The 13517-nt window shown below is 33.9% G+C and overlaps 1 protein-coding gene across 5 annotated transcripts in view; it reads left to right on the forward strand.

Annotated features, from left to right (window-relative positions):
- Positions 1 to 12761, forward strand: part of LMO3 (LIM domain only 3) — a 57414-nt gene extending 44653 nt beyond the window's left edge. For all 5 annotated transcript variants that reach the window (XM_045829501.1, XM_045829500.1, XM_045829499.1 and 2 more), the window contains 2 exons: positions 850 to 975; positions 9893 to 12761. In XM_045829501.1, the coding sequence (XP_045685457.1) occupies positions 850 to 975; positions 9893 to 9998 (232 nt within the window). In that variant the 3' untranslated portion in view covers positions 9999 to 12761. The remainder of the gene's footprint in view (positions 1 to 849; positions 976 to 9892) is intronic.
- The last annotated feature ends 756 nt before the right edge of the window (positions 12762 to 13517 follow it).

The raw sequence follows: 13517 nt of genomic DNA on the forward strand, positions 1-13517 counted from the left end.
TGCATTAACTACTATGCACAGAATATTATTTGCAATAACTCTTTACCACCATTAACAATTTTAAAGAGACTTAGTTTAAATATTGCCAGTGAAAATAAATAAAATATTTTATTTCTTCCCATTATGAAACTATGGAGACATGTTCTGTTGTGCTATATTTTAGGTCATTACAATAACTATTTACAGGAATCTATAGCAAATAGGATTTTTTAAAAATATATTTTTTCCCAGACAATTCCAGTGGTTCTTACAGTATATTATGTTTCTACTTATGATCTAGCTCTATATAGTTTACAGCCTCATTTACTTTAATGTGCTACCTGAATAACATAATCATAGCTATAACTATGGTATAGGGCTGTAAGGTGCAGGCGCCTGTAATGTTTTTTGACTATATAAATGACTTGTTCATAAGCGGTCTTTTAATAATAATGGCAAACCATTTAGTAACCAGGTGACAAAAATAGTGGGTCATTCAAATGTTTTTTTTTTCCAACTAAAAAGTTTAATATGTGACATTAGGATCAAAGTTACATTGCTTTTATATTTACTCCATATTCTAACAAGTACATTTTTGCTATAAATTCACCCCTGTTGACTTCTGTTTGCGTAAGCTTCCCAATGTATTTGTCTTTTCCTTTTCTTCTCAAACACAATAGGATTTTCATCAAGAAAGGTCAACTGAGTGTGTATCACCAAAGAATATTTATATATATACCTAGATAAAACTCACCTGAGTACATCCTAGAGCATGGCGCGCTGAGAGCTTTACGAAGTGTATTAGCGTCTTCTCTAGTCACCATCTCCGACTTCTCTGTAAGAGATTGAAAAAACCGTTTACTGTTCCAGGCTCTTCGGTGTAACAGGGAACTGCGCCGCCTGTAGCAAGCTCATCCCTGCCTTCGAGATGGTGATGCGCGCCAAGGACAACGTTTACCACCTGGACTGCTTTGCATGCCAGCTCTGTAATCAGAGGTACTCAGATTTTGCTTTGTCTTCTAAAAACGAGTAAAACTCTCTTTTCTGGCTGTTTAACAGGTGGGAATTATATATTAGTACACTTTACTTGAAACAATTAGTCTCAGCATTTTTATTTTCTGCAGACATTCATTGAGCACCATAAACGAGCCACCAAGGAAAAGGTCTTAAGATTCTATTTCTACCTAAAAGAAATTTATCATATAAAAGGATGTGATAGGAAATGAGAACACTTTTATAAACTTTAAATCTTCTTTTTAAATTTTTATTTCTATTTTTATTTAAAGAGAGAGAGAGAGAAACATTAATGTGCAGTTGCTGGGGGTCATGGCCTGCAACCCAGGCACCTGTACCCTCATTGGGAATCGAACCTGCAACACTTTGGTTCGCAGCTCATGCTCAATCCACTGAGCTACGCCAGGCAGGGGTTAAATCTTATTATTATTCATTCTTTTCTTTGATGTTTTTCTGTCTTTTAAAAAGTAGGTTTAAAATGTCTTTACTTTCTTTTGTACTACTTCTGTGAGCAAACACTTTTGCACTGTGGCAAATACATGGGAATTTGTGGCAGGTTGTGGGTATTCATCTTACTATTTTTATGTATAGTTACCCTATCTTGGTTTCTTATGTTGAATTTTAACCTTGTTTTATATGTACTTCTTAAGTTGCTTCAAGTCTCTTTGTGAACAAAGCCAGAGATGATCAGCAATTGTTAATTGCTAATTATCAGCATTGGAGAGGCAGCACTGGAGAATAAGTGTTGCACAGCAAATCTAAAGACCTAAATTCTGGTCTGCACTTGGCCCCCAACAAGATGTATGACCATAAACCAACAATATTAGCTCTCTGGACTTCAGTTTTCTCATTAATAACATGAGGGAGCTGGATAGTCAACTGCAGAGAATTCTTTCATCTTAAAGTCTTATGACTTCATCCCATTTTTCTTTATTGAAAGTTATAAATTTTATTTCCAGTGGGACTATATACCACTGGTACCTGTTTTATGTGACAAATGCAGAGTATATTAGAATACTGAAGTGTACATATCATTAAAAATACATTTCAAAAATTAGTACACGTGATGGGTTTTAATGAAAATAAATCCTGTGTGAGTGTGAAAACACCTGGATATAGTATATAATCAGAAAATATTAGCTGTGTTGTTCTAAGTTATTATAATTTCCCCTGTTTTACTGTTCAACCCAGCATCTTATGAGGCCCTGTAGGGCAGTAGAAAGAACACGGTGTTTACAGGGAGACCTGGATTCAGATTCCAGCCCCACTGTGTATTACCGTGTGACTCTGAGAATGTTCCTGAATCTCTCTGACTTCAGTTTCCACGCCCTTAAAATAAAGATACTAATGCCTGTCTAACAGACTTCGAAAATCAAATGATGTATGTAAGTACCAGGTACAGGTTCTTAGAAACTAGAATTATTAATAGAAGTAGAAATTAGAAAATAGAACAATAGGTTCTCAAAAATTAGTTCTTTTTCCTTGCTATTTATAACTTTTACCAAATATTTCACTAGCTTGTTTTTATACAAGACATATATCTCAATAATGTCTCCTGCTAAATAGATATTCAGCATGTGACTCAGTATACCTTGTCATGTATAATTTATCCAGGAAATAATTCAAGAAATCATCTCACAACATCGAGTCTTCCCCACAAATGCCTAGAGTCTGTAATTTAATTCAGTCTATGGTGACATTTAACCAAAAATAAAGTGGCAAATGCACATGCTGTTTGTTGTCCGTAAGGATGTGGATAAACAAACACAAATATCCGCACATCAATGCAGACACATGTATATGCACGTATACATGTGTGCATATACATTTTAAAAGTATATTTAGTAAATTTAAAATACTGTTTCCTTGTCACATTTGATCCACTAATAGCATCCACAAACAATAGTTAGCTTCATGCAGTAACACTTACTGCTTTTCTACTTATAAAAAGGTTACGTATTTGTTGTAAAAATTCAGAAAATACAGAGATAAAAATAACATTGTCTCATATTTCACTATTTTCTCACTATTATAAGAGAAATTATTTTAATATTTTGGTGTGTAGCCAGCTGTACAATTTTTCATACATATATGACAAATGATACATAGCATGTATTTTATACTATACTCACATTTGAGCAGATTAAAGGAAAGTAACAGGAGAGAATCCTAATCTTTAATATTTGGCTTTTATGTTTAATAGGGTGTGTCTTTTACCTATAGTTAAAAATTCTTTTGAGATATTTTAAGCTTTTCTTGCGTTCAGTTTATGAATAGAACTCCATATAATAAACGATCAGATGTATAGGTTATTTCTTCAAGTTTTTATATTACAAATATTATTAATATCATATGGACTTTATAAACAAACAAATAGTAAAATCTGTGTCAGGATAAATTCACAGGAACATAAATTAATTAGGAAAAATATATAAAAGTTTAAAAGCTATTGTTATACAGTGTAAAATGCTCTCTAGAAGAGTTACACCAATTATTCTCGTACCAGAAATGCAAAAACTGTCCATTCCTTCACGTTCACTCTAACACCGGGAATTATTCAGAAAGAAATCTTTGTCACCTTAAGTGAGGAAAGATGGTATCTCATTATAATTTCCAGTTAACACGCATTTGCTTACCAGTGGCCCTTTGCTATTTCTTTATTTAGGGAATTGCCTATTTATACCCTTTGTCCATTTTTTCTATTAGGGAAAGCTTACCTCTTTTATTCATGTTATACACAGAAAGTTAAAACATTACTCAAATGCTAAACAAGGGCTAAATTCTACTATGATACAAAGTAACTGTAGGCTGTTCATGCTATTTACAAATCATGTTTTATTTTATTTCACCATTGAAATAAAAAGTTACACTTACAATTAAGAATGTCTCCTCAGTAGAACTCAGTCAAGTATGACAAACACTCCTAAATTTTGACTCTAAAACTGTTCACATTATTATTGCTGCAAAATGCTATTCTAGTATCGTTATTAAAATACCTGATATATTTCTATGTTCGCTTCATTTATTACATGCCACAACGGGACTGCATATCTTTAGTTTTGGTTATGCACAATTAGCACTTCGTTATTGTCTTGTCACTTCAGCCCCAACAAGACAAACTTCTTTAATGCAGGTAGTCAACTAATCTTCATCAGCCCAGCACAGCGGGGTGATGAGAGACAAATTTTCTCTCAATACAGAAGGTTTTCAATATAGAGGATTCTGCTTTGACTTTGACATTGCCTTAGGAAACCCTCTTCAATAAAGCCGTATGCCAAAGAAGCCTATGCTCTGGGTAGCCATATCAGGGTCATAGCATTGCACTTGAAGTGGAAAATGCAAGGTACATAGGTAACTTATAGACACTTTCCCGTAAGCACACGTTATTGGCATCTGAAACTATGGCAGTATACATGCTTCTGAATGTTACTTAGCAGTCATCTCACTGTAGCTTTTAAATCAAAATATTATTAAGATCATAGTATTTCTGAATGTTTAAAAATGTTAGCAATAACAACTTTTCAGGATTGGCTGTCCCTTGTACATACCCTCTCTCCCTTTTTTAGAGGGGTATGGCGAAAAATGTAGAGTCCTGAATTATAAATCTAAAAATTTCTCTATTTTGAAGGTTATTTTGGGTGTTGTGTAGAATAACCTAAACCTACTTTAATAGTGGAAAATTCTATGTAATAGTTAATTTATTAAAGGTGAATAAGTCTTCCCCCTTAGAAAATTGTGTAAAACTAAATGACGGTTTTATAAGAAAAGGAAAAGATGTACTTGTTTGTAATAAATCACCTCAAATATGTAGGAAAGAAAACATTTCATTTTCTTTCATTAAAGAATAAAAGCATTGTGCTTGGCTCTGTAGGAACAGAGAGGAGTAAAATCTACTTTCTCTCTTCAATTTATTCAGAGCTGGGGGAGAGCCGGGCATCAGAGACTCATGGGTGCGTGTGATTGATGCTAAAGAGATCCATCCCAAGGGAAGAGAGGCTCATCCTGGAAGTCTTAGGGAAGCGGCACAGGCTGATGTGCTGGGTTTCATGAAAGAGCTCGCTGAGACTAGTTGGGATATAGGAAGTGTGTCTGCTAGGGTGTTGGGGAGAGGAAAACCAGAAGCAGTGAGGAAAGGGATTCCCAGACAGATGGAACAGCATGAAAGGTGTGGGGGGCATTGAAAACATCTAATATGTTTAGGAAATTAAAAGTAGCTCAGTATGCTCAGACATTAGACCGAGAGTTTGGAAGTGATATGGAAGAGTGAGGAATAGAGTGAGGAGCCAGAGATGAAATTGTAAAGACAGAAGTCCGTGGCGAAAAGTCAAACTGAATACAAATTTAACTTACCCCATCTGAAATATTTTTAGTTTTCAAAGTTATTTGATTCTGAAATAAATCTACCTTAACCAATATTTATTGACCACCCACCTCAGCGACTGCACAATGATGGTGGTATTTCAGAGGGCTCAAAACAAGTAAAACTCATCATCATTCACCTCGACAGTACTGTCCAGATTCGGAAACCTGTTACATACTTATGAGAAAATTTGAAATGCCAATGTAAATGTAAATGAATGATACACTAATAAAAACTATTCTGGGAAAGATCAGAATGGCTTGATGTGGTCAGGGAACATTGATGGACGGATAAACTAAAGAATTTTAGACTTTAAGTGAGGTGGAAAAGCAGAAGAAACATCCCTGGCTAGGTAACATTCTAAGCAAAGATGAAAAGGTTATCATTGGCAAATAATAATGAAAGCACATTCTTATATAGTGGTGATTATATGCCAGACAGTGTTCTGTTTTACGTACACTAACCCATTTAATACTTGAAATAACCCATAAGTAGGTACTATTATTGATCTTATTTTACAGATGAGGAAACTAAAGTACAAAAAGTTTAAGTGACCATTCCAAGATTACACAGTTATAAAATGGTAGGCTCGAGATTTGAACCCTGGCAGTCTGGTTTTATTCTCTGGACTCAGAGCCAGTATGAAGGCTGTTTCTAGAGAAGTATTTTATTTTCTGGCCAAGTGGATATAAATGTGATTAGATACAGTGGTGTTACAGTAAGGTAGACATTGAATAATTTCTAGCAGAACTCAGAGTGTATGTAGTATAACTTGGGGCAGAAAACATTGTTACAAATGAAGTGTGTAATAGCAACAGAGCTTTCTTTGGGAAAAGACAGCAAATGTGTGCACCATTCTGTAGTGACGGGTATACAACCCATGCCTCTTACTGAAAACAAAGTACAGGATCCAAATCTCCCATCTTTTAGTAACTGAGCATGTTCAATAGGAAAGTAGAGACATTGGATGTATGGACTGGATACTCTCTTTTTAAAATTGTTGTTGAGGTGAAAATTAGTAAGCGACAGTCAGTAACCTCAAGGAAAAGAAGATGACTACGTTAACCTTCTCATTTCTTAGAAAGGATGTTACACATGGAGGGTTCTTAGCAGAGAGCCTTTTGATAACCTGCTCAAAATTACTCTAAGCCCCGTATTATACAGGGATGATTTATTCTGTACTTTTCAACTGTCTAAGGCCACACAAATTCAACTAGAATCACCTCAAAACATGTGGAAATAAAGTCTGTTATTCATTCCAAACATCATGATTAGATGGTTTAAAAACCTGATTTAGCATCTTTTTATTCTTCTACATATTTTTTTAAATGAAGAAAAAGTTAATTGAACTGACTATATCACAGGTAATGAAGATTAGATTGCAAGAAAGATTATCAGCTTATTTTCAGTAATTTTAGCCCTACCTATTAATATACTAACAGTATTGCTGCTTTCTAAATATTTTTACTGCAAGTGCTAAATCTCCTAAGGAACAGGTTATATAGCATTGGAAATTAGCCTGCCTTACAAAATCACAGTTATAGATTATTTTGTTAAGTGTCTCATTCGTATCTGCATTGCTGTTTTTTTAATTGCTTCATGTTTATATATGAAACATTTTAAAGGAGGACACTGATTCTAATTGTATCCCAGCCATAATTTTTTCTCTTCACCAGAGCTTTCAGGGCTATTTTGTTTGAGTTGTATATGTAATTGTGACACCCCTCACCCATGCTCTCTTTCATCTTGACCTTTGAGTATAAACTGAAGTGCACATAAAATGTACTTTATCCAATTGACAATGTATTAGAGACAAAATATTCAGGTAGAAATATTTCAGATGAATTTCATTTATATTACCAACATTTCACTGAATGGCAGGCAGACGTTTTTGAAAGTTATGAAAAGGAATAATTGTAAAACTCACACAAAAAGGTCTGTGTAACTTTGTAGCCTCATGCTGTGCTGCCTCCAGGTAAAAGCATGGGTCTTAGATCCAAAGAAACCTGGTTCCTTTCCTTCCTCCACCACATACGTCCAGCTATGAAACCTTGGGCAGGTATTTTAAATGCTGGGAGGAAGCCTTAGGTTTTTCATTGAAAAAGGCAATGATAATATCTCTGATCTAGGTTGGATGAAGGGAATAACGTGATCACATATATACATGCTTAACATTAGCATACGGTAAGTACATTATAAAAGGTGGCTATTTTAATTTCCAACACTCTAGACATTGAGGTAAAATTTCACAACATTCCAGACATTGAGGTAAGGTGTCACATACTCCTTAGGACAAAATTACAAAAGTAGCTGATATTACAGATGAGAAAAATCAAAGTCTCATTTCATATCGTTAAGTGGAAAGTTGAGATTTGAACCCTATTATTGCAATATGCCTCTCTACCTGTCATATATTTCTTATTATAACATTCCTACAATCCAGTGATGTAGCTTATTCACAGAGAACTAACTCAGAAAAAGTATGAAATGTGTCACATATCTTGCCTTGGGTAGGTGATAGTAGCAAGATCAGACACGTGGGCTCTTGGTTCAGTGCATTTTCTCACTATAATAACCCTGAGTTTATAAATCTACAAATAAAAATTATCTAAATTTCAAGGCCTCTGAAGGTAAGAATGATGTTACATGACATGACAAAAAAAACAAACAAACATGTTTTCATTTGATAGTGAATAGAATTTGGGGGATTGTTAAAAAATGTGTTGAAAAATTAAAGCAAAATTTTATTAGACAATATGGAGTTGAAAGAGTATTTCCAATGTAGTTGGTTTTTAGGAAAAAAAAGATTCAGTAATATCAGCTAGAACGCAAGAGTGTTTAATTGAGTTTATTTATTTTTGATGTGATGTTTTATTCTTAGCTTCTTAGTTCAAATTAATTTCAATAGTAATATAAAGTGAAAATTTGAACAGTAATCACATATATTCTACATGCTATTTTATATAATCTCACAAAAGTTAAGTCTTCACATTGGCTGTTAGGCCTGTCCTTTTCTGAATGTTTTAGTAATCAGAATAATCTGCCCAAACTGTTTTACTCCAACACCACTTTTTAAGCACAATATTTAAAGTTTACAGTGTGCAATCAATAAAAGGGGTACTTAAAGTCCAAACTTGAATGTGTAGGGCACCCAGTAGCTTTGACCACAGACGACTCCAGGATCCCATGATTAGCATGTAGTCTGTACTTTCAATCAACCTCATCAGCAGGCAGTAATCCTGGGGAAAAAAAGTAAATTCCACAAATAAACAGACCAATCTTCCTTAAGAGGAAAGCTAATTCTTTTCAATCTACTTTTTTTATTACACCATTTTCCCCTCTATCTACTTAAGCTAGAATAAGGATAAATTTCCAAAGCTACCCAGTTGGAAAATAAATAGATTCACTGTTTGTCTAGCATTCCAATCTTTACAAATGTAAATCAGTCCAACTGCTCCTCATTTAAACTTTCAACTTCACAAAACCTTAAAGGGTGGCTTTCATACAGAATTTAATCTATCCACCAAGATTTCGGCTTGAACATCATTCAAAATTGACTATCTGATAAAGAGCGACCACTATCAAAGGTTAGTGAGGTCAACTTGTATAATTACAAGTAGTTTTACTGAGTCAACTGTACCAGACACTGCTGTTTGAAGGTTGAATTGTTACAATTAAAAATATATACAAATCTCCCCAGAGTCACTTTATTGTTAAATGTACCGGAAACAGCACAAGCATTTATTTCTGACCTTAATTGTGTTTAAAGTATCACCACTGGGAAATTATACAAAGATAGCACTTACTAAAAACATTACAATCTTGCACATTAAACAATTTTTTATCAAACAAAATAATAATTAGTAATGGGCAATAGTTTATTTATCACAGTAATATTAAAAAGTGTGTTCAGGCTATGCCCTTAGGTTTAATTGAAAGTGTTCAATTAAAGAAATGATATTTACTATTTTATAGTTGATGAACTTGCCACAGGCAAAGGACTATGGCCCAGCATCCGAGTCTGGTACTAAAAATAACTTTCACTTCAGAATGATCACTTCCAAATTACCAGAATTTAATCGCATCTTAATAACAGAGTAAAAAGAAAGTTTAAATGGAAAACTTTAAAATGGGCTATTTTCTAACTGTCTGATTCATTTCAATGCCTTTTTGAAATAAAGTGGATCATGAAATCTTCTATAATCACTGCAGTGAAATATTATCATCCATTCTTATTTTAATGAGTGTATATATAGATCAGTTCTTTTTACTTTCCAGTTTGGTAAAATAAAAAATAGAAAAAATCACATTTGCTGCCCTATGCGTCTTCCTTGATGTTCCTATGATTTTTATATATAAAGGTAGGATTTCAAATTTTGTTTACAGTGTTTTAGTGTTGATAATAAGGACAAAATTCTAAGCCAAGCTTTCAAATTCAGGGAATTACAAAGTGAAATTATTATTAGGAAAAGAAATCTTCAAATCTCTATATCTGAGTGAAATGGTCTTAACACATTTTATTTTTTAAAATATTTTCAGGTTTTGTGTTGGAGACAAATTTTTCCTAAAGAATAACATGATCCTTTGCCAGACGGACTACGAGGAAGGTTTAATGAAAGAAGGTTATGCACCCCAGGTTCGCTGATCTATCAACATTACCCCATTAAGAATACAAAGCACTACATTCTTTTATCTTTTTTGCTCCACATGTATATAAGAATTGACACAGGAACCTACTGAATAGCGTAGATATAGGAAAGCAGGATGGATATATGAAATAAAAGGCGGACTGCATCTGTATGTAGTGAAATTGCTCAGTTCAGAGTTGAATGTTTATTATTAAAGAAAAAAGTAATGTACATATTGCTGGATTTTTTGCTTGCTATTCGTTTTTGTGTCACTTGGCATGAGATGTTTATTTTGGACTATTGTATATAATGTATTGTAATATCTGAAGCACAAATGTAATACAGTTTTATTGTGTTACCATTTGTGTTCTGTTTGCTTCTTTGTATTGTTGCATTTAGTACAATCAGTGTTTAAACTTACTGTATATTTATGCTTTCTGTATCTACCAGCTATTTTAAATGAGCTGTAACTTTCTAGTAAAAAGTTGAGCAAATCTCACTAATGATACACATATAGATAAAGCAAGTCTATCAACATTAGAAAGACTAAAAAAATACAGACACACAAAGCATTTTAGCAACATCCACTATTATTGACACTATGATTTAGAGTCTATCAGTGTTCTCATTATAACCCCCTATTTTCAGGGGGTTAAGATCAGCTTTAAAAGAATGCATAAAAATTTCATCTCAAAGCACTTTCATTTTGTACCAGCGTGAAAAGTGCCACTTTTAGAATAACTTTAAAGCTTAACAGTTATCCTTTTAATATCCTTTGTACGTGTGCCCGTCGCCTGTATGATAGCTTTGTTGTCGTTCTGCTCTTCAGTCATTCGCCCCCTTGTTGTGAACTAGTGCCTTTGGGTATCGTAAGTTTTTTCCAAAGGGTTACTTTCAAAAAGTGTTACCACAATTATGAGATAACTTTTAAATGACAAATTAAATTTCTTGTACAAATTTTGCCCAAACCTCTCCATAAGAGCTAAGTGTTTAATAACGTTATGGCTTGATAAATTTCTGGCACTAAAAGGATTTGAGTGTGAATCTACTGAAATCATGATAATGCACATTAAAGCTAGGATGATATTTGAGCAGTGAGGTTACTTCTGATTGAGCAACATAGTGCTCATAGAATCTTCTAGAAGAAGAGAGACAAAGGGATTGATAAAAAGCTGAGAAGGGGTAATTATATATTTTTCTGTATTTACATGCCGCTTATTTTAATGTTTAAAAGTGAACACTTTCAAGTTTGACGTGTCTTATTCTTGCTTTCTTTGAGTAATTAACCCAATCGGTATATATCGCTCCTAAACTGAAATCTCACACTCCATTTTTTAAAGGTGAAATATTATTCCCATACATACATGATAGCTGATAGAGAGAAAAACTTTCTTCAAACAGAAATTATGGAGACTGATTATTTAAATTACAGCTTAAGAAATAAAAATGAGTCTATAATCCCCCTTCTGGGTTGCTCACATTTTGCTTCTTTGCTTCTGTTCCCTGTAATGAAACTACCTTTCAACCAATCTAATCCCACATAGGCACAAGGAAGCGTATTTTTACTAGAGCAAATTTAGCGCTGTGGTTTTTCTTTTTTTCTTGATCGCTTGTATAGGAGACAATATTTCCCAGTGTTCTTTGCATACATATTTTGTGCTGCCGATACATGTATTGCAGATGAAAATGAAGTGTGATACCTGAATTCTTGGTTTGGGGGCCAAAATATTAAGCTGCAAATAATGCTGGTGTGAATTTGAGTTGTTTTAAAACCAGAGCTTTATTATGGACATGCATGTGAATCTGGATATTGCCTCTCATTTTTAAGAATATGACTCTGTGCAAAGTGAATGGTATGTATTTTTACAAATGCTTCATGGTTAAGAGTGTGCAAATCATGTGCCCCACCCCCCAAATGTGAGATAAAAGAACTTCAAGAGTAGCTATCTGGGGCCCATAATATAACTATTATTTTAGCCTTAGAGCCTTACATGTGATTCATAAAAAGACTTGCATAGTCAAAACCAAAAACAGCAAATCAAAACAAAACAGAGCACATGGGTGCAGGGGAGACAGTGCTGCGAAACGCTGCTGCTGTGCTACATGATCCCTGGTAAGAGGGTAAGAGTTGCTTGACATTCGTGTGGACATTCAGTTTTAATTGTCAGTATCTTTTTCAGATGATCTTTAAATATTTAAATGTTTCTGTATACGTTAAGATCAATCTGTCAAAATACCTGTAAACTGGGAACAAACCAGCCAACTATCCTTGGTGCCCAGAGACCAAACAGTGTTTTTTACTGCCTTTTATTTAGAGTGACCCTTTGAGAATTCATTCTTATGCTTTTCCTACAAATGAAATTACTCACCTAGATTAAAGAGTAAGGCCTTAATCTCCTTAGATTATCTTTAATCTCTATGAATTTGTGAAAGAAAACAGAAATAGGCCATTTTATAGCTAATTGCCCATAACTAGTAGCATCTTTGACCTGAAATACTAAGCTAATTGTCTTGACTATTCAAAGTCCCTGAATTGTTGTCAACTTCCCTCCTTGTGCTGTGTTGTCCTGATGTCATTTAGCTTGTTATCCGGTGCCTCCAGTAGGCCCCCTCTAATGGAGCTTTGATTTCTCAAGCAGGGACCGCACCCTTCCTAACACGCATCACGTACAGGCTGCCTCTGATGAAGGACCAGGCACCTCCAGACCACCAGAATGCTGGCTGAGTTTAAAAGCTGACCTGAGTGTGTAACTTCACTTTCATCTTGCTTAATAAAAATCTGCTGGATTCTTTCATTCATTTTTCATATTTGAGTTTATGTTTTTAATAAAAGGAGTATTACACTATTGGATTGCTCTTAATTGGCACAATCTAGGTAATATCTAGAAAGCATATGTTAAGCTCATGAAAAAGGAAAATAGTTTTTAAGGACATTTACTTTTAAAAGTTAAACCATAAGCATTAACAAAGTAGATCAAATGCTTTCCCAAATTTTATATTTAAGATTTTTGAGTTAGGTAGTTTCCTGCTATTTACTTTTGTGGGGAAAATAAAGCTGTCAAAAGTGAAGGTAGCAATTACTAGGTACAATTTTGCACATATTTACAAATTTTAAGTGATCTTTCTGAAAGCAACTATGTCGTCAGACTAAATTTCAAATTTTCTCCTTTCTGCATAATTAATTAAAGCAAAAAACTCAACTAAAGCCTACATTTTCAAAGAAGAGATGGTGCGCTGAAAATTATATCTGTAGTAAAACATACCAGATAAAAGTGGTTTCCTTTTAACTATCACTTTAGGCAAACCACCCACTGAATAGTCACTTAAACAATTTCATAGAAATGATACAGTCCAAACATACTTAGTGTTCCCTTCAGTAAATTGCAAAAACAATCTGTATATTTACCATTAGCACAGAATACAGTTTTAGCAAATCTTTTATTATTCCTTTTTCTTAAAAACATCATTATAGATAGTTCTTAAATGTGATTTTAATGCAATTTAAGGTAGTAGAAAGCCAAGCTTTAATATAGTCA

The sequence above is a fragment of the Phyllostomus hastatus genome, unplaced genomic scaffold (assembly GCF_019186645.2).
Source record: "Phyllostomus hastatus isolate PE091 unplaced genomic scaffold, TTU_PhHast_1.1 phas_scaffold_93, whole genome shotgun sequence".
Taxonomy (NCBI): Eukaryota; Metazoa; Chordata; class Mammalia; order Chiroptera; family Phyllostomidae; genus Phyllostomus; species Phyllostomus hastatus.